Here is a 22,640-nt window from a genome sequence, read left to right on the forward strand (position 1 = left end):
AGTATGCTACGTCATTAGCATGGCAACACAAGGACATATTTCGTGTCACAAATTGAGGTCTTTCATAGTCATAGAATGCAACTTTTCTTTACCCTGCTGATACTTTCTGTGGCAAAGTTTTTTTCATTTAGCAAAAAGAATAATAATAAGAACATCAACTATTTCAAAAATAATGGGCTATATGCACACAGAGGTTTAATTTTTTTAGCCAGGCAGCCCAGGGGCTTCCTGTGAACTGTCATTCCATTACAAAATTGTCACGTTTAAGATTTGATTTCAGCAATCTTCACTGCCTGTTAGATATAGAGTATGAAGTGGGTCTCATATTGGACAAGAAGCACTGCATTAAATTTCATTTCCCCTGCCATGTCTTTAAAATACGACAGTTTATTTTATCCCAGTATTTTCAATGGGATTTCTGTGCTAGCCTCTTGCTACTGACGGCACTAGTGGTTACAATGTTGTGGTTTCATCTCGTTTTGCGCTTGAACAACTAAATGAATGCTTAAGTCTATTTAACTGAATGTATTGTAATTACATTACAACATCAATGCTGTTAAAACAACCTTGTGGAATTGAAAATAGTCGCTTTAAGCTTTCACTGGATGTTTATTATTGCCTTTTAAATCTCTAGCTGTGCATTTAGTCCATTGGTTAGTAAACCATATGTTATTTTCTATTGGTCTGAGTTTATTCAAAATATTGATTGGAGGAAAGTTTGGGTATCACCAAATAAATATCTAATTACAAATAAAATCAAAGCAATCTTATGTAAGATACAACACAAATTTTACTGTTAAGCATTTTTAAAATCAGAATAACGGAAGACATTTACATTTACATTTAGTAGGGCTGTAACGATACACCAAACCCACGATTCGGTTCGTATCACGATTTTTGACCCACGATTCGATTCGTATCACGATTTTTTATTTTATTTTTTTCGTGTGGGGTGGGAAAAAAAAAAGATTTTTAAAACTATTTTTAATTAAATAACATTTGAAAAATCTTTATAAACTAAACATAAAAGAACAATATTAACTATGCAAATTATTAACAATATAAATAGCCATATATAAAATAAATAAATAGCCAAAGCTATATCACTTCTGTTTTCTTTGTAACAAAATACTGTTGAAAAACCAAACTAAACTCCATTGTTTAGATGGTTCAAGCATGTTGAAAATTATTTTTCAATCAAGTTCTCTTGCATAGAAAAAGTAAATTAAATAGGGATGCTCATTTCGTTAATTTTGCTAACCGACAACCGCCGCTCATTAATCGGTTATTAACGGTTAACTGGTCAGATTACTATTAATTTTATATTAAACAAATTGACGTGTCTATTTTGTGTATGACACATTAAATATTGCATTTTAAAATACTGATTTTTTTTTATATATTAATAGCGGAACAGAACAACATCTTCATGCACCTGCAGTGTTTAGCACAGAAGAGCAGAATAATCTAAATAAAATGAATAAAATAAATAGGAATGCCCTAAATTATTTTCACTTAAATAATTAATTTATTTTACAAAACGAAAATACTGACTGATTCTTTTTAATAACCGGCATAGGCTTTTTTTCCAATCATATGTTTATTTCTTCCGTCAAATAAAAATCGCAGACTTCCTCAAATTGCTTGCTCCACGGAAAATATGCATTTATTTAATGCCCCGCTGTTATTATTATAATCACAAAACCTTTTACATTTTAATAGAAATTCTTATTTTAAAGATTATGTCCTGATATAGCCTATGCTTTCCTCTCTCTCCCTCGCGGTTCAAGTGCGCGCTCTGCCTGATGAAAAGACAACAACACGCGCGCATATGTAGACTTTTTGTAAACAGTTTGTTTAAATATGATATTGCATTAATCTGCGTACATGTTTTAAGCTGTAAAATAAAAAGTAAAGCCTATTTGTTGCGTTTATTACGCAGATCCAGGTCAACATAAGCGCTGGTTTAGTATCAACAGGTCTGTATCAAACAGCAATATTCTTCTTCCATTTTGCTTCTTTAGCAAATGTGTCTGTAGGCACGGGTTACACGTTATCATCCCGCAAATTAAGTATGCCTTGCAGTTAAACAAGTGGCCGAAAACAAGGCGCACCTTTTATGTTGACAAGGAAAAAAGAAGAGGCTCGGTCCTCTTATAAACGACTGAATCAGCTGGGTATCGATTGTGCAAAAGTGTTGCTGTCTGTGTTGTTACAATTGTTATATTTAATACTATTGTGATATTCAAGATTTGTATATTCATACAGCTCTGGATAACTTAAAACAACGATTAGAGAGCGGTGTTAATGCGTCTTGAAGTAAAGTGAAACGGCTATAAACTCCAGCAAGATAGAGTGATTATATGCAGAGCCATATACCTTTATCTCTAAATAAAGTAGGCTATAACTATAGAAACTGTGTTTATTTTAAGTGAAAGCTTCGTCGTGTTTTCTGACCTCACGCACCTGTCAGTCAGCACTCCCAAAGGTTCAAACAGAAAGCGCACAGCACGGTTACAGAAAAGTTTGGCTGTTACCTGACATCTGGTGAACGCCCATCCCTCTCTGCGCAGCCACATTAACAGTGTGAGCAAATCAACGTATATGCGCTGAAAATCCGGCCGCTTTGACAGCATTGGCAATGTTTCTGGCGTTGTCGGTTGTCAAGCGGGGTTAAGTTGGTTTTGTTTTTGATATTCCTGACACATTCAGACGGTCCCTTACTAAGAGCTCCGTGCGAGCTCTCCCGGCTAAATATTGCGAGGGCTTTAATGGAGCAGTGCTTGTAATGTCGAACGAAAAAAAGTGTTAATTAGCTCAACTTTTGCAGGCACGCGTGACGTTATTGGAAAGGTATCACGGGGTGGGTGAGTCGCGATTCTTCCTTATTACACCGCGACACAGGATCGTAGATCTGAGTGTCGCGATTTTGATTTTATATCGTGTATCGTTACAGCCCTAACATTTAGTCATTTAGCAGACGCTTTTATCCAAAGCGACTTACAAACGAGGACAAGGAAGCAATTTACACAACTATAAGAGCAACAATGAATAAGTGCTGTAGGCAAGTTTCAGGTCTCAGGTTTTCAAAGTCTAAGAAGGAAAGTATTAGTAAATTTTTTTTTTTTTTTTTTTTTTTGAGTACAGTTAGTGTGATATCCAGAGAGGCAATTGCAGATTAGGAAGTAAAGTGGAGACTAAATAGTTCAGTTTTTAGTCGTTTCTTGTAAACAGCGAGTGACTCTGCCGTTCTGATGCAGTTTGGGAGTTTATTCCACCAACTGGGCAGATTGAACGTGAGCGTTCGGGAAAGTGATTTCTTCCCTCTTTGGGATGGAACCACGAGGCGACGTTCATTCACAGAACGCAAGTTTCTGCAGGGCACATAGATCTGCAGAACTGAGAGCAGATAAGAAGGAGCAAAGCCAGAAGTCGCTTTGTAGGCAAACATCAGAGCTTTGAATTTGATGCGAGCAGCAACTGGCAGCCAGTGCAAACGGATGAGCAGCGGAGTGACATGTGCTCTTTTAGGTTCATTAAAGACAACTCGTGCTTCTGCGTTCTGGAGCAGCTGAAGAGGCTTAGTAGAGTTAGACACGGATGTCAAATGTTCATTTTGTTCAATATACCCAGAAACAGTACCTCATATTTTCTGACATTGTCGGTATGCAAAAACATTTAAGGTGGAAGGTATTTAAATTTATAAATGATAAAGTGCTGTCAAATTTTCCTTTACCGTATGAATATGTCTTGTCACTATAAAAATGTATTATTTCTCTATATTAAAACATTCTTCCAAACATTTGGGATAATATATGCATGTATGTATGTTAAGTCAGTAAAATATCAAAGACTGCTTTAAAGTTTTGTTGTTGTTGATAGTAAATAATCATACATACTGTGCCTTTAACACTTTAAAAGACTTCAGAATTTATCGCCCTGCACAAAATGGCCTCATATGGCTATAAAGCTCCTCCACAGAGCAGCGTCTACAAACAACTGAGCCTTGTTGAGGTTTTAGTGCTTGTTGTTTTGGTTGGCCGAAGCCCAGGCCTTCAACTCCCCGTGACAGCATTTTCTGCATTTGAGGTCAATCAAGCACCAGAGACTAAACAAGGACTATAACAGGATATGAGAGTCGTCTGAACGCCACTAGTCTCTGTCCAATGGCGTAATGTCTTGTGTTAGTAAATAAGCTGGTGTGCAGATTTGCATGGTTAGAACTAACAAAAATATCAATGTATATTTCCTGCATTAAAGGAATAGTTTACCCAAAAATTAACCTTTCATCACTATTTATTCACTATAATGAGTTTTAATCTTCTGTTGAACACAACACAAGATATTCTGATGAACGTAAGAATGTGCAGCTATTGACACCATAGGAGAAACAAACCATACTATGGAAGTCAATGGCTTTTTTTCCTTAGCATTCTTCAAAATATCTAACTTTGTGTTCGATGGAAGAAAGAAACCAATATTTTGGGTGAACTATTCCCTTAATAAAGCGGTCGTCCAAACAAACCATTAATAAGCAACATGTGGAAAAAGAGTGTCTCATTCTGTCAGAATGTGTGTATTTCTGCATCAACACGTGTGACTCATTCTTGCCCAACAGTCTTACCGAGGGAGAGTTTAAGTCTGGTGGGGTCGACATGTCTCCAAACAAGTCCAGCTGTTCAACGCCCTGCAACACAGCATCAACAAAAACAAAAAAAACAACAACATTCAGACCAGATTCTGGAAGCCAAACAGAGTCAGAGTAACCAAAACACCTAAGAGAAGAGCCATTCATGCTTCAGCCAGATGAATAGGAGGAAATGAGCAGCGGAGAGAATGAGGAGAATGGCGTTTTTTTGTTGTGTTCATAGACTGTGAGTGAAAGGAATGGAGAGAGAGCTGCTATGTGATGTGTCTCTGTTATTTCCTGTCTGCTAACTTCATTAGCTTTCACCCCCCGAGGAGACTAGTTTAGGTGCAGGGTACAAATGGTGAGCAACAGCATGAAGACAACTCAGCGGGGGGCTTTAGGAACTGGGCCAGAGAGACACAACTAACACTGGCTTCAGGTTAGAGGACGCTACTACAAAACAAGCCTCTCGCTGCTCTGCTGCAGTATTTGCCGGAGCATTTGGTGAATTTAAACCACACCACAATAAATAATACTCACTTTTCTGTCATTGTGCGAGCCTTCGCTGCCGTTCTGTTGAGGTAGGATTGAAAAAGACTGTGATTATATGTGGATAGACTTTATTTTAATTAGCTCTTGTTACAGTATAACTCAACAGCTTTTGAAATAGCAATGTCATTGTTGCATGCAGTTTTATAGTATTTTAACTTCATAAGATTTAAAGGGCTAGTTTACACAAATAGGAAATTTCTGATAATTTATTTACTCTATACATGTTCAAAACCTTTATTAGTTTTGTTCTTCTGTTGAACACAAAAGACTAATAGAAAAATTTTACTACAGTACAGAACGATAAGAGAATTAGAATTTTTGGGTGCACTATCCCTTTGAGAGAGAAATACTTGGTGCAATAACCTTAATTTTCAATTACAACGTATGAAAATGTTTGTTATTTTGACCAATTTCCACAAAAAAACTTCAGGGGTCCGTTCTTCGTACCTCGTTTAAATGATCTTAAGATGTTTTGGCAGATCCAGGATCTTTAAATCTTGATAACTGATCTCTGGCTAATTTGGTTCTTCAAACAAGTTCGTTAATCAGATTAAAATGTCTGGATAAACTTATCTGAGATCGCTGCGTATGTTGTGAAGGACAGATCTATCGATCCTCGAAATCATGATCAGCAATGCAACGATATGCTAAGGGCACAGCAGTGTAATGACATCGTCTGATTAATATTCAATTATCCATGTGAGCAAAATTACATCAAATTAGCAGTAAACGGTTTGTTACCTATGACACACAATACATTTCCACATTTGTTGTGAGCTGTGTTGTGACTGCATAAATTATTGTCCTTCTTTTAAAAAAAAGTGGAATATTGTGCATGTACGCGTTTGTAGATAAAAAGTTCATATCAATAAATTTTCTTTTTGAACCACCAGATGCCAGCCTTTGTGCTTTTATTTCGGAATGCAGATTGCATAAGTTTTATTAATATATATTTTTTAACTTTATATATACAGTATAGTTAAAAAAAATATATTTACTATTATCCCAAGTGTATAAAATCACTACTGTAAGAAAATATCAGCATTTGGTACATACTTTCAATATTATCTTTGCTTGAACTGAGCCGATATAATCCTGTTTATATGAAATGAGCCTGCTCCCTAGCAGGTTTGAGCTACCAGAACTGTTGCTATGACAACAAGTCTCAGATGAGTTTTGAAGAACGAAACGATCCTGGATTGTGTCAAATCATCAATAACCAAATCCAGCTAATTGAGTAATCCACGTACGAAGAACAGACCCCAGCTCTATATGTAAATATTATCTGGATTTTATGGTTAGTTGCATGTAGTTTTGTTTGATTTATTGCTATTAGTAAGTACATGTAACAAGAGGATTTTAAAATAAAGTCATTTAAATATACAGAATGATATTAATATATAACAAATATTTCAAGTAATATCTCAGTACTCACCTCCACCACTTTATTATTTTCATCCTAAAGAAAACACAAGATCTGATTAGTAAGGCAGACAAAACTTTGACAAAAACAGTGACATTTATCCATAATATACTAGAGGTAATGTTTACAGTCCTCAAGTAATGTCTGTGAGATAATAACACTTTAGACAAGCACTAATGTGGATTAATTCACATACAGCAGGGCTGTCAAATTCAGTTCCAGGGGGGCCACAGCCCTGCACAATTTAGTTCCAACCCAACTCCAACATACTTACCTGTAGGTTTCAAACAAGCCTGAAGGACTCAGTTAGTTTGATCAGGTGTGTTTAATTAGGGTTGGAACTAAACTGTGCAGAGCTGTGGCTCTCTCTAGGAACTGAGTTTGACACCTGTGACATAGATGCTGTGTCTCAATTCGCATATTATCCGTCCTAAGTATCATTTGAAAATACAGTTAGTATGTCCCAAATCGTAGTATAAGAGTATGCCAAAGGTTCCTGGATGATTTACAATTTCCGGTAAAAAAATGTGTAGAAGTGTAGAAGCATCCATACTCTAACTGTTGATATTGCCCACAGTACATTGTGAGTTGGACGTGAATTTGATTAGAGCTACAATCACGGGTGAAAAGTGTAAATAAACGACACACATAATGGACGCGCAAGACTAAATGTTAAGTAGAGAGGCTTCGGGAAAGATGTTTGTATGACAGTTTTAATTAATTAATTTTAATTAATATCTATCCCACTGGAAAATATTTATACTGTTTTCTGTGTTATATTTCATCTGCGACAACAATACTGAACTTATATAAAGACGTTTGGATATTAAAGGCTAAATGCAGAATTATCCAAAGACCTGAGGAGATTTCTCAGCATGAAATACTTGTGAATGGCAGATTATCCTGTTGCTGCTTCCCCAATAAGAAGGGCCAGACGGAATCTGCGGATGTTTTTTGCTATTTCTGCTGAGAATTTTGGTAAAAATCTGCGGATTAGTGCGGAGTTATTTTGGAAGTATCATAACTAAAATTTTAATATGTGAAATAAAAAATAATATATTTCTAACTTTTATTTAATGTTTAAAACGCAAATCCAATTAGATTCATTTTTTTTGGTAAACAAAGCAAGTCTCTCATATAATATCTCTACTAAAAGACAGAAAATATTACTTTACAAACTGCATTGTACATAAATCAGATGAACATTTTTATTGTAGTCAGTAATATTGCTGTAATTCATTTAAAAACTGAATAAATATAGATTTACACATATTTACTCAAGAAAATAAATAGAATTAATGATGGGCTAAAAATCTGCGGAATCCTGCGCGCGCAGATTCCGTGTGGGCCTATCAATAAGGTAGGAAATTAAACATGACAGAAATGTGGATAATGTGTAGATGATTGACAGGGCTCATGGGTAAGCAACACAACAATCTGTTAAAGAGGAAGCAGTATGTCCCAAAGCTTGCATACTTTTCTGTTACACACCCAAAAGTATATATATTTCCTTCACAAAAAAGTACATACTTTTAGGGCGTAGTATAAGTATGCGAATTGGGATGCAGCAATAGTCTTCTAAAAATGTAATTCAGCTTATGATGGTAGATATACTTTACATAGTTTGAGAATGGTAAGAGCATACAGTTGTAAAATAAGTCTCCTTTATTCACCAAGACAGCATTTTTTAAAATCAAAAATACATTAAAACTAACGCTGTAAAATATTATCAAATTTATTTTTCTATTTTAAATTTATGGGATTCAATGGCGAATTTTCATCATCATTACTCCAGCCTTCAGTGTCACAAATGCCTTTAGAAATCATTCTTAGTAGCTGATTTGCTGATTGAGAAATATTGTCATGGTTATCAGTGCTAACACATTTTTATGGAAACATATTTTAGGGCTTTTTGATTAACATACAGTTTAAAAACTTCTTACTTTAAATTCATTTTTAAATTTTTAAATTCAGTGTTACCCTTTATCAATGAAATTATTCATTTGTCTTAGTGTTACCTTTTATCAATAAAATTACTGATATGTTTTAGTGTCACCTTGAAATTAATAAAAAAAAAAATTCCTTCAAAAAAATCATGCCAACCATAATTTTCTAAGTGGCAGCATACTTATGCCGAGTTCAGACTGCATGACTTTAGCTCCGATTTTGACTTGCCGACAGATTTTGAGAAATCTGACAAGTGTCTGAAATCACAGGCCAATCGGTACCTCTTCACATGAGTAACAACCACACAGTGTGAACTATCAAAGACATGATCTGAGATAATTGCAGATGAGTCACAGACATTCGTCAGATATTTGGCATGCTAAATATTTGGAGCTGTCAGCGATTCAAAATCCGTAGTGTGAAATGCTGTCTGATTGAAAATAACATTGACGATCACCTTCAGCCGATAAGAGAGCAGCATCCACTAGTATGGGTACCTGCAGGCTAGCAGGAGGTTAAGGGAGAAGTTAAAAATGTAAATTTTCAGTTTTTTTGGACCCCAAAAAACTGAGAAAAAATATGGTAAATTTAGCAGAAGCAGCCGTGTCTGTTTGACGTCTCATCTGAAGAATACCACAACTGGGTTGAATCAGAAAAAAGTTGAGGAGAAATTGCTAATTCCTTTCAAAAGCCAAGTGAGCAAAATAAGTAAAATTTTTATCCCACTAAAGGCTTCTTTCTTATTATGTATTTTATAACAAAAGATATACTATGTGACCACACATTGTTTCCATATCAATTCTTGTGTTTTTGGTTGTGAGCTGTAGTTTGTGGACCGAAACAAAGTTGTTGCCGATTCTTCCTATTTTAAAGTCATTCAGTGTGAAACCCCCTGTCGCTGATCCATCTTGCAGTGTAAACACAGCAGCCCAGATAGTCATGCAGTGTGAGAACATCCGTGACAACACCACTTTGAAAATCCTGCAATCTGAACTTGGCATTTGTTGAAATTTTAAGCATTAACAGAACATTACAGGTATGTGTGTGCACAGTCTAGATGGATAAAAAAAAAACGTTTATGTCTCGCACCTTCTTTGACCCCTCGACTTCTTTTTTCTTCATATTAAAGATTAACTGGAAAAGATCCTTCAGGTCAATGACAAGAGGCTCCGCCTGAGTGAAAACACAAGCAGCGTGTTAAAAGCGTGTCTCCTGCAGGTTTATGGGTGAATGTTTGTGAGCGGCAGGAATGTGTTTTTGTGGGTATGCTTGTAGAAAAACACACTTCTGGGAAAAATGTGTAACAGATCTACACAGAGAGGGAATGTGAGCATCTGTGTGTGCCTAAGGCAGGAGTGTGTGAAGGAGTAAAGAGATTTGCAAAGTAAAAAAAATCTCTCTGTACCTGCTGTGCTGTTTTAATAGCGAAGAACTGGTGCTGGCCCTCCGCGCCACACACGTAGCCGAAAGCTCTGCTGTCAGTGACATCCCGGGCTATGAAGGAGATCTTATTTACTGCATGCTCCAGTATTGCTGCCTGGAGAAGACAAAAGTGACAATGAATACTGCATGTTGATATATCATTTAAACTGACAGTGAGAAGAAAAATAAAACACACACACACCCCTGTTTTCTCATCAGTGACAGTGATTCCCGAAAGAGAGATGTTCACCCAGACTCTCTGCTTGTGCTTGCCCTGAGAGCGAGCTGCCACCGCCTTGCCCTGTGAACAAACACAAATGAATGATTAACTAGGACAGTGTCCTCCTAAATAAATATACTGTAAACAAACCTTTAAAATTCACGCTAAAAACAGTAGATGTGGTTGCTGGAATTTAACGGTTAACATTTCAGTAAGATAAATTTCTAAATGTAAAGGTGCTGTATGTACGTTTTTTGACTTATCTAAAGTATAGATTCAAGAAACATGCCAAGTGAGCATTCTTGTTTATCTGAAAAACAGTGCTAAAGTCAGATCTTCTGCTTTGAAAGTGTGTGTTATGCCGAGTTCAGCCTGCATGATTTGAGCCCCGATTGTGACTCGCCAACAAGTTTAGGGAAAACGCCAAAAATGCCTGAAATCACAGCATTCACTTGTGTGTGTGTACCTGTAAGCCCGCGGGAGGTTGAGGGAGAAGGTAAAATCGCTCATTTTCAGTTTATTTGGACCCAAGAAATGGAGGAGAAACTAGTGGAGGTTTGACCGGAGCGCCCGTGTCTCTTTGACGTTTTATACAGAAAGTTAAAAAAGAAAGTTGAAGAGAAATTGCTAATTCCCTTTCAACCCAGGTGAGCAAATATGTACATTTTCTACTCCATTAAAGGCTTCTTTTTTCATTATGTAGTCAATAACAAAAGATATACTATGTGTTTTTGGTTGTGAGACATAGTTTAGATGAAGTTGTTGGCGATTCTTCCTATTGTAAAGTCATGCAATGTGAAAGCCCCTGTCGCCGATCCATCTTGCAGTGTAAACAAAGCAGCGACAAAATGCTAGCCCAGATAGTCATGCAGTGTGACCCGACTACTTTGAAAATCATGCAGTCTGAACTCGGCATTAGGTGCCAGTACAGCCGTCTTTGTTTTGGTCGTTTAACCCGTCCAATGCCAGGTTAGCCAATTATATTTCAGCACCGCGGGTTGCTTTTGTGGAAAACAACGTATTTTATTAATTAAGTCAGAAAGCACTTGAACTCTTAAAATGTAAAACGAGTAGTCTAAAAATCACATTCTGAAGCTTCTGCCAAAGACTCCATACAAGTAAATCCCACTTCTCTGTCATTTGTTTGGGCACTGAAAGTCACTTATTATGTATACCAAATATTCTAGACCTGTCACTGACCTTCAGTTTCATCATGGAGTCTTGGCTCATTTTGTCTCCTCTTGCTTCAGGCACGTCATCTACACCGATCAGCTTGGCTTTGTAGCGAACTCCATTACCTTTGAACCTGGCTAGGAGAAACTCATCTGTTTTCTCTGGACTCGCTGCAGCTGGGAAAAGGAGATAAAAAGAGATTTGAATCTGAATCATAGAATAGTGTGAGAATTGAGCATTTTTCACTTATAGTGATAACACGGTTATTTTATGTATTAAAGGACAAATCCTTTAATGTGTTACACAGCTGTGTGATTGTGTGAGAAACATGGGATTTAAAAAATTTTTTTTATTTATTTATATATTATACAAATCAAAACAAACCACAAACATATGGACATCAACAAGAACACATGCTTTATAAATGACCTCCAACTTTAACGGAAATGCTCAATCAAAACAAACCTCAAACATATGGACATCACCATGAACAGATGCATGATACAAAAAAAGACTTAGGTAATTTTGCTTGAGGCTATAAGCTTGTTATGCTCAGAATTTAATATTTAAACATAAATAAATAAATAAATAAATAAATAAATAAATAAACAAAAGCACATTTTAATCAATAAATCTTTTAATAATAATAATTAGCTTGAAGAATTGATGTTATTTATTACTTGATTTTACAAGCTAACTCACAGAAGTGCTCTGTTAATTAACAGAATAGTTGAATGTTAAAATAAGGTGAATTAAATAACAAATAAGGATCATCCTGGATCTGTTTCTTCCCTCTTCTTCATTCTTTTTTATATTGTAGAAGTATTGGATCAGGTTTCGGTAATCAAAATCAAATGACTCGAAATCCCTAATATATATATATATATATATATATATATATATATATATATATATATATATATATATAAAAGTGCTCAGCATATCTAAGTACAGTACACCCCCCACAAAATCTATCTTTTAAATTAATATTTTTACAGGAAAGCTATACATTACTGTATTTGTGCCTATACTGTACATTAAATTAGTCAGTACAGAAGCCAAACCTGGAGCTTTTCTAACAAAATAACTTACGATAATGGTCCAAAAACTACTACAGCCAAATTTATGTTATAGAAAACTATAAAATACAAATTTTAAAAGAGGAAAAATCAAGAGAAGAAAAAAAGGAAAATATTTAGTTGTAATTTATTTTGCAATATTTAGTTGAATTTAATTTTATTACCTTTCAATTTAAAAATATGTTTGTCGACTAAAATATTATTTTAATAAATATATATGTTCAATAAATCTCTTTTGTTTTAAATGCACCAAAGTGCCTATATTCACTGAGAAGTGGAGAAAAATATTAATGTTCAAAATGGGGTGTACTCAATCATGCTGAGCACTGTATCTATAATTTTTTATTATATTCATTCTATGCATTTAATTAGTTTTTGATCAGATAAATCCAAGCCTAGCAAGCATACACACAAACATACTTCAAAAATCTGAGCAACCTCAAACTTTCTGACACTAGTGTATTAGCCAAATAATTACCATTCACTTATTCACTTTGACAAAATTCACTTGCAAAACAGTATTTTTGTGGGGGAAAATAATGTTGCTGTCTTGGCAAGGTTTATCCTTTTGACAAGAGCTGAAAAGCCAGGTTCTTTACTCATACACAAACCCACTAATTAAGAACCTTTCTGTATCGCAGGACGAGCCCCTGTCATTTAACCTTTTAAAAAGCTGCTCCATATAATTAACAGATTACAGTTTACAGCCGGCAATTGCGGCTCTTCACAAATGCAGCTGTCATTCAAAACAAAAGCACTCTAAAACGGGCATGAATAGCACAGTGCAGAATCATTCTGAATCCTCTATTCTTAGAGGAATGAGAAACGATTCAGTGACATAATTGCGGGTGTTGCTGGGACTGATTGATGCCATTCGCTACTAGCTGTCAGCAAAAAAGAGACTCATCTCTGAATCTCAGTCTGAATGTTTCTCAGTCAAAGGAATTGCTTACACAGGCCCTCATCAAAATATGCATGATTGCTCAAAAAGATCTGAAGGAGACTGATTAAACTGAACACAAAGTGAATTAGAGAACTGTAGATATGATTGTTTTGTTTTAATATATCCATCAGCCTTGAAATGATGCTGTTTTTCATCCTTTTTTATTTCTTTTTCTTTGGTAACTCTTCTATCGTCTAATTATTACATTTATTCCTTTAACAGATTTTAATAAAAGCAGCTTACAAATGAGGACAAAAGAAGCACTTCAAGTCACCAGAGAGCAGCAATATATAGGTGCTGTGACAAGTCCAAGTTAGTTTTTTTTTTCCAGGTAGCTTTTTTTATTTCTTTTTTCTTTTTAAATGGAGGGCTTATAAGAAGGATATACAGTGCTCAACATAAGCACGCTATTTTAAAAATGAATATTTTTATTCATTTCTCAGTGAAAACAGACAATGTATTTAGGTGCATTTAAAGAAAACAGATTATTAAATAGATGTATGTAATAAAATAATATTTTAGTCACCAAACATATTTAGAAATTGAAAGATAATACAATTAAAATTCAAGCAAAATATTAAAAAAAAAAAAAAAAATACAACCTACAAAAGTTCAACAAAAATTTTTAATGGATGTACTAGTTTTTGGACCGTTCTCGTAAGTTATTTTGTTAGATTAGCTCCAGATTTTGCTTCAGTACTAACAAATCTAATGTATATGTACAAATATAATATTGTACAGCTTCCTTTTAAAATATGAATCTAAAATTTGTGAAGGGTGTACTTATATATGCTGAGCACTGTATGTGTTATGTGTGTATTTTTTGTATATTATATATATATATATATATATATATATATATATATATATATATATATATATATATATATATATATATATATATATATAATTAATTATTATTGTTATTTCCTACATTATTATTGATGTCACTGTTGCCACACTGTAAAAAAAATTATTTTGATTTTTGTTGGGACAACATTTAGGAATTAAACTAATTTAGTCTCAACAAATTTAAGTGGATTGAACATAAAACAATTTGTCTGAAAAAAAAACACTCAAGAGCTGTGTTGTTTTAGCTTATTCTAAGTAAGTAGTTTGAACAAACAACAAACTTTATTTTTTGAGTGCATCATCACAGAATATTACTTTCATAATCATCATCATACTTCAGTATTATTATTGATATTGTTTTGACTTGTTTTTGAATGCTAAATACTATTTAAAGGGCACCTATGATGAACATCAACATTTGTAAGCTGTTTTTGACAGAAGTGTGTATGAGTAACAGGTATAACAGGCACTGAGTGATATAAAGCCAACAAGCCTGACGTTAAAATAAGATCCAAATCCCAGTGATTTTGGGGCCCACAACATGACGTAGAAGTGCGGTTTTCCATATATATATATATATATATATATATATATATATATATATATATATATATATATATATTTATATTTATATTTATATGTATATATTTATCTGAAGCAGACATGCACATGGGAACGGTGGTCAGGGAGAAGCAGCTCATTTGCATTTAAAGCCACAGGCTTTAAGACAATGTAGAAACAGCTACATTGTACTCAGACACTGGAGGCTATAATAAATAATCTGATGGGTGTTTTGAACTGAAACTTTACAGACACAATCTTGAGACACCAAAGGCTTACATTTTGTAAAAGGGGTAAAATAAGTGCCCTTTAAATACTACCAATATTATTACGATTGTCATTGCTGTTTATACACATTTCTGTTGCTTCCATTTCTATTCTATTGCTGTTTGTGTGTTCTGTGTATACATTTTTGTATGTTTTGCACTCCTAATAAACGAAAAACAAACAAATGTGAACTATAACCTAAAACTATACTGAATGACTAAAAAGAAAAAAGTGTCCGGTGCATATGGAGAGGAAAAGACTTCAACTGGTGGTTTGTCAAGTCAACACTCAAAATTGCACAATGATTTCAAGGAACATGCAGTGTTTATAAGAACATTTCTGCTGCAAATAGGTAGGCAGTGCCGTTGTTGGACAATTAAAATATTAAGTATCGATGAAACAAATGAGTTCTTCTTGGCATTGAATTCTCTGGACTTTTTGCCAATAATTTTGTCCGGCTGGCATGTGTCTGTGTTGAAAAGCAGAGCTCAGCTGATGTGGCGATCCCCCATTTTGGCCAGTGGTGCGTCAGCGATGGCAGAGGCGGGGAACGAGGGAGTGAGCCAGACGAAGAGAAACAAAAAGAGACTGAGAGAGAAGAGCCTGGCGGAGGCCCAGACCTCATGCCTTCTGTGGCCAAGCTGAGGGACAGCATTGACATTCATCCCATGCAGAGACTCTACAGGCTTGAGGTTTCTGCTCCACAAACTCCTCCTGACATGAACATGTAATACCCGTAAATATCAGCGCTTGGTTTGGTTGCTGTTTACATAAAGGGCCATCTGTACACTGTCTTGTTTTGTCTGTTTGTTTTCTATTTTTTTTATTTTAAGGGGGAAAATAAATTAAATATTCACAGATAACCCACGTCTAATGTCAGTTCTGGCTATTATTAGACCTTTGTTTACAGTAATTTTTGTGTTTTTTGTATTGACTATTTAATTGTGCATTCTAAGTTTCAGCACCTAGCGCTCTTTTAAAGGGCACCTATGATGAAAACCATCTTTGGTAAGCTGTTTAAACAAAACTTAGTGTAGGTATCGTGTCTCCACAGTCATATTGTGATGATATAAACACAATGAGTCTCTTTTTTTAATTTAATTATGTAAAAATAGGATCCAAATCCCTCCCATTTCGAGGCCCACCACAACGTGACGTAGGAGTGCAATTAACCCACCAACCGAATTGACTGACAGCTGTATATTAACATGTCGCCATGGTAAGGCTTATAATTATATCAACAAGACAGGACGTGTGCAAAGCAACTGGGATTAAAAGATCTGTTCAGCTCTCTGTGATCATCAATCATAATCAAATGAGTTTTACAAGTTTAAAACGTTTTTATAACAGTGCATGTTAGTAATGAATTACAGCGATTTTACCATCTTTATTACTAAAGCCGCATGTCAGTACAATTCTAAAAAATAACGCTTCAATCTCCGTTTGTGGACGTTAAATCAGCCTTATTTTGTACATTAACATGACAGATGTCCATACAGCAGTGTATTTAACGTGTATCCTGTCACATTTGCTGTGCAAAAACAGTGCAAAATTCATTGCACACCCTGTGCGTGTGCATGAACGACATTTTGTGACTTATCATTGCAGAAAGGCTTGAAATAACTCCACAACAAATACATCAAATAATCATTGGGAAATTTCTTACTGCAGTATTACAATTGTTTCGTGAGATCTGTTTCCTTCATGTCTGTCACTGTGCTGTTTATCTGACGCAGCGGAGGAGGAGTCACACTCTGACAGGCATGTGGGAACGATGGGCAGGGAGAACTAGCTCATTTGTATTATAGGCAACAGAAAACCTACAGTGTGTTCAAAGCAGAAAATTCTAATATTCTGAAAGGTATAATAAAAAAAATGATTGTCGTTTTGACCTGAATCTTTACAGACCATTCTGGAGACACAAAAGACATCTTAAATATTGAAAAAGGGGTAAAACGGGTCCTCCTTAAACTTTTATTCATTTAAATGAATGAATTTTAGACGTTGAACACAAAAATGTAACTCAAACTTGTGAAGGATGGTTTCGGTCAAATTTAATATTCTAAAGAAGAGGAAAACATGTTTTTAACAAAGGCATACAGATACCATCAACTTAATAGAAGTGTCTCTGCAGTTGTAAGCGCCAATAATCATTTATATGCTAATGTATAGGTATAGCTCAACCAAAAATTGAAATGTCCTCACACTCAAGTGGTTCTAAACTTCAATGAATTTCTTTCTTCTGTTGAACACAAAACAAGGTACTCTTATGAAAACCAGCAGCATTTGGCATCCATAAAAGAAACAGAAAATCCTATTGAATTCAATGCTTTTTCACCATTCCAACATATATTCATTTGCCCGTCAATAAGAAAGAAATGAAAAGCAGTTTGGAACAAGTGGAGGGAAAGTAAATGATGACAGAACTTTAATAAAGGGTTTAAAGGGTTAAGCTCTTTATGCAAGATGGCAAGAAATTAAACAAATGTGTAAAAGTGGCCAAAAATTAGAAAAACAAACAACCCAGGCTCATTCTAAAAACATACCACTATATACATTTCTGGAGAGCACCAAATATGTGCCAGGAGCTATGTTTTATTTTATTTATTTATTTATTTATTTTGCAGTTTTTGCTTTTGCGAATTCACCAGAGGCCGCTGTGTATGCTTTTTGAGATCTCAAATTTATCTTGTGAGTGCCATTTGCAACTGCACCAGAGGCCACTGTAAACTGACTGACTTACTGACTGACCATTCGACTGATCCAACCTCTTTCTTCCCTAACAGACTGAACCGCCCACCCACTTCCCTAAACCCAACCGACAGTTTTAAAAAGCAATACAGAAAATGAAAAACTCTTGCCTGATTTTTACCACATTTCCAGATTTCACCACATTCTCAGCCTGTTATTTACTTTTATTTACGAATATTTAAATTTTTTGCCTTTGGATATGTCTTCCCCGCTTTCTGGAATGTTTCTTCGACGGACTCGAACCCTGTCATGGTGGTCAACTCCTCTCTGCATCCCAAGTCTGCCACTTTACATGCCGAGCTTCTGGATAAACTGGTAACAGCGGAAAAGCCTTCCATATTGAGGTATGCAGTCAGCTGGTAAGCGCGAAAAGGATCAGCATCATACCACCCTGTAGCATTCGTTTAAAAAATACGTACTTCTGGCTACATAACTTGCAATCTACAGAAATGTATATAGAGCTACGTTTTAGAATGAGCCTGTTGCTTACAAATAAGCCTAATTAAGAAGGCAAGCTATGCCATTTAAGTGCCAGTTTTCTGCAAAAAAAAAAAAAAAAAACAATACACAAACCACAATAAAGGCTTGAAGATCAAACATGTGATGTTGCGACGATATGTTTTTCTTTCTGTCCAACACAAGACTATGAAAGACCTCCTTCAACCCCAGATGCACCTCATCGCCCAAATCGCTGCTGGCTCCTCAGCGTGAGACTGTGGGAATCATTCTGCTTGTTTTCATGCCTGTGGAAAAGGCTCATAAATAGACATGTTGGAGAGTGTCTTGCAATCGCAGCTGGAAGATATTGTGGAAACAGCAACAGGACTGTAATGGAATCCATCACTAGTGACTGTGTTGGTATGAATGAGCGAGGCAAGACAAACAATACCACTGTGCGCCAGGTTCCAGCTTAGAAAAATAAATCCAGAGAAATATTGGGTCAAAGAGGCCCCTGGAGCTCTGGATGGAGGATTTTAGGTTTCTGCAGGTGGCCGTCCGCCAAAATCTGCACTGCGCTACACGACATGTCAAAGAACTTGATGAACTCAAACAGTGCTCTTGAGAGGAACCGGTGCCTCATTTGACCAGAAACAGTTTCATTCTTCAACTGTAATCACTGAATTACTGATACTAGGTCAGTTTTACATTGTGGTTCACCGAAAAAAATGGCCCAGATGTCTGATCTAATATCTAAAAAAAATGTGCTCAATGGAATGAACACATGTTTTTAATATTTATATTAAATAATATTTTGATGGTTCAACTCAACTCAATTTATTTTTAGAGCACTTTCAACCAACCACAATGGGTACCAAAGTGCTGTACATAAAAACACGTAATACATGCAAACATACAAGGTGCCAAAATACATAAACTCACAACACATGATAAAAAGCTAAAGAAAAGAAGTGTGTTTTTAGTGACCTCTGAAAAAGTTCCAAAGTAGGAGATGTTCTTAAGGATAGTGGAAGATTGTTCCAAAATCTTGGAGATGTATCTCCAGATCCATATTTTAAGTTCTGTGAACCACAGCGTACAGGTACCTTTTTACATATGATGTGGGAATGTCCGAAGGTGCAAAAACTTTGGGATTTGGTGCTGTACATTTTATTTAAAGTTACAAAAATTTGTTTCCCCAAAGATCCTGTATTGTTACTATTGAATGATAACTCTCAATTTCCCTTAAATGCAAAGGTTCGTAAATTTTGGTTAGCTACTTCAACTGCTACAAAGAAAATGTTGGTACAAAGGTGGAAACCTCCTCATGATCTCTCAGTTAAGCACTGGTTACATTCATTATTGGAAATACTGTATCTGGAACTGTCATCAGCACGGATCAACCATGCCAACGTGGACATTCTTACGGCATGGAAAATCTACATATGCAACGTCAAAGAAATCTTGGACACTTAACCCTCATCTGATGCTACGGATGAAAACTTAATGTAAATTATCCAACAGCTTGGTCTAAACTATAGTTATTCTGTGTTTCCTGATGTGCGTATAATGGGGTGGGGGGATGGGGAATATATATGGGGTAATATCTGTTAAAAGTATTTTGTTATCTGATTGTAAAAATTGTATATTCTCACTTTTGGAAATAAAAAAAAACTGAATTACAAAAAAACAAAATCTTGGAGATGCTACTGAAAAGGCTCTATCACCTCAACATTTTCAAGCGTGATCACGGAACGGTCAAACAGAGTCGATCCTTAGAGCGAACAGATCTCACAGGTAGATGTATATGGCCATGGAGGGATTTACAAACATACAACAGTATTTTGTACTGGATTCTAAACTGGATTGGTAACCAGGATGGTTCTATAAAAAAACATTAACATTCATAGAACTTTTCTCTATCAGAAATGGTTCCTCATGACGAAAAAATTTTCTTTACGTTATTAAACGTCCCATTTAGTGCTTTGAAATGTGTATTTTTTTTATTCAGTGTTTGACGTAATTACATCTGAAATATGAACGGAGGGTGCGACATAAAGTAGCTCCTCCCCTTTAAAAAACATTCAACAGCATTTTGTTTTATCTCAGCACTGCAAGTAAGGTTGGTTGAGCTCAAGCGCATTAAATGAAAAGCAAATAAGAAGCGTCTTGCAGGGAGTAAGGCATGTTAGAACTAGAGAGCATTTGATTGGTTAAGATTTGATGAGAAACTAAAGTAAAAGGGGGGAAAAAAAAAAATCATCCATTTAACTCAATATTTTTTTTTCATGGAACCTTCAAGGAGGGATGCTGCAGGCAAAAACTGTTTTGAGATTTAGGGCTTTTTTATTATTTAGTGTATTTACACTTTGTAGACAAAATACATCTTTTAAGTTTAACCTTTTAGCATTTTATCAATCATTGCCTGCGGATCTCCATTTATTTATTTTATTTTTTTTATTACGTTTATTGAAAATGAATTTTACTCCTGCACTGAGCCATAAAAAGATATTTTTTTAGTATCACCTACATACACCAAATTTCACAGTTTTATTCGCATCTACACAAATTCTGAATGCTTTTACAGAGGCATATGCTCCTAATATGGCTAATTACAAACAATTGCATATGCACATCCACTACATACATACACCCACCGGCCACTTTATTATGGGTACTGCACTTTATTAGGTCCAACTGCTCATTAATGCAAATTTCTAATCAGCCAATCGCATGGCAGCAACTAAATGCATTTAGGCATATAGACATGGTAAAGATGATCTGCTGCAGTTCAAACCGAGCATCAAAATGAGGAGGAAAGGTGATTTAAGTGCCTTTGAATGTGGCATGAGTTTTGTTGCCTGACAGGCTGGTCTGAGTAATTCAGAAACTGCTGATCTACTGGGATTTTCACGTACAACTATCTTTAGGGTTTACAGAGAATGTTCTGAAAAAGAGAAGATAATCAGTGAGTGGCAGTTCTGTGAGCACAAATGCCTTGTTGACACCAGATGTCAGAGGAGAATGGCCAGACTGGTTCGAGCTGATAGAAAGGCAACAGTACCTCAAATAATCACTTGTTACAGCCAAGGTATGAAGAAGAGCATCTCTGAACACATAACACATCCAACCTTGAGGCGGATGGGCTACAGCAGTAGAAGACCACATTGGGTGCAACTCCTGTCAGCTAAGAACTGAAAACTAAGGCTACAATTCACACATCTCAACAAAATTAGACAATTGAAGATTGAAAAAACATTGTCTGGTCTGATGAGTTTCAATTTCTGCTGTGACATCGGATGGTAGGGTCATAATTTGACATGAAACATGAAAGCATGGATTCATCCTGCATTTTATCAACAATTCAAGCTGGTTGTGGTGGTAATAGAGTGGGCAAAATTTATTTGGTACACTTTGGGCCCATTAGTACTAATTGAGCATCGTGTCAACCAAGTGTGCCGCAAGCCTACGTTTGAGTGAAGGTTTTGGCCGTTAGATCGCCCCCTGGGGGCTGGCTGCAGTACAAGTCATAAAGCCCGCCTCCTCCGTGTTAATGAAGGAGACTTGAGCCCAAATAAAAAAAAATATTACACTTGCAATAAAATGTCCCGAAAGATAGTTCTGGTCGATTAAGGCACTGGTTATTGTGCTGAAATAGGTGCAGATCTTCATTTTTGTAAACAGTTTGTTTTTAGCAGTAATTTAATGCTGGGCGTGTCATCGTGATTGACAGCTGTGATTGACAGTTTCTCAAAGCGCGGCGTCTGAGCTTCGGCAGGAGACTGAAGTAGACTGAAATGTTATTATTCGATTTCTGTGTTATTTTACCATGACAAAATGAGTTCAGCAGTAAACTATAGTTTCTGACATACATGATCCTGGTGGAACACTGTTTATTCGCTAAGTTCAGGGCTTTTTTCGGGCTTTATTAGTTTGCTGATACACGCCTAGCCACCCAGATAGCAAAACACAGTTCCGGCTAGATTCTCGCCTGCCGGAGACTTATCTCTTAGAGCTCAGACTGACTAATGTTACCTCTGCTGGACCTACTCCGGATCCCTGGACTCACTACCCAATTCCAGCCCGAGTCAATCGAGCCAGATGCGGCGGCCGAGCGAGCAGGCGCTGCCGCATGCGAGCCGGAATCAGCCCGCGACGCCGCGAGTAAGTTATGCGCTGCGGCCTGGAGCTGGCGCGATTGAATATATAAAACCCTCATATTTGTTAACGTTATTACATCCATTTGTGTTGATATGACAGCAAACGCATGCTGAGAAGTTCGGGGGGCGTAGTTGATTTTACATACAGCGTTTGATTGGAAGCTCGACTCTGCTCATTTTCGCGGCTCCTCCTCTGGCTCCATCAGACAATCCTTCTGCGCA

The 22,640-nt window shown here is 36.0% G+C and overlaps 1 protein-coding gene and 1 long non-coding RNA gene across 5 annotated transcripts in view; one reads left to right on the forward strand and one right to left on the reverse strand.

Annotated features, from left to right (window-relative positions):
• LOC147844337 (uncharacterized) overlaps window positions 1-6,114 on the forward strand; it is a 528,347-nt gene extending 522,233 nt beyond the window's left edge. The window contains exons 3-4 of the long non-coding RNA XR_015491673.1: window positions 307-846; window positions 2,970-6,114. This is a non-coding gene — a long non-coding RNA (uncharacterized LOC147844337). The remainder of the gene's footprint in view (window positions 1-306; window positions 847-2,969) is intronic.
• si:ch211-204c21.1 overlaps window positions 1-22,640 on the reverse strand; it is a 65,403-nt gene that overhangs the window by 11,475 nt on the left and 31,288 nt on the right. For all 4 annotated transcript variants that reach the window (XR_015491563.1, XM_087253958.1, XM_087253957.1 and 1 more), the window contains exons 3-9: window positions 11,395-11,543; window positions 10,177-10,275; window positions 9,958-10,089; window positions 9,642-9,725; window positions 6,618-6,641; window positions 5,171-5,203; window positions 4,625-4,687 (exon numbers count right to left, since the gene is read on the reverse strand). Coding sequence is in view for 3 of the 4 variants with exons in the window: in XM_087253958.1 (XP_087110084.1) it covers window positions 4,625-4,687; window positions 5,171-5,203; window positions 6,618-6,641; window positions 9,642-9,725; window positions 9,958-10,089; window positions 10,177-10,275; window positions 11,395-11,543 (584 nt within the window). In the remaining variant the exon portion in view is untranslated. The remainder of the gene's footprint in view (window positions 1-4,624; window positions 4,688-5,170; window positions 5,204-6,617; window positions 6,642-9,641; window positions 9,726-9,957; window positions 10,090-10,176; window positions 10,276-11,394; window positions 11,544-22,640) is intronic.

The sequence above is a fragment of the Danio rerio genome, chromosome 5, assembly GCF_052040795.2.
Source record: "Danio rerio strain M-AB ecotype USA chromosome 5, GRCz13ab, whole genome shotgun sequence".
Taxonomy (NCBI): domain Eukaryota; kingdom Metazoa; phylum Chordata; class Actinopteri; order Cypriniformes; family Danionidae; genus Danio; species Danio rerio.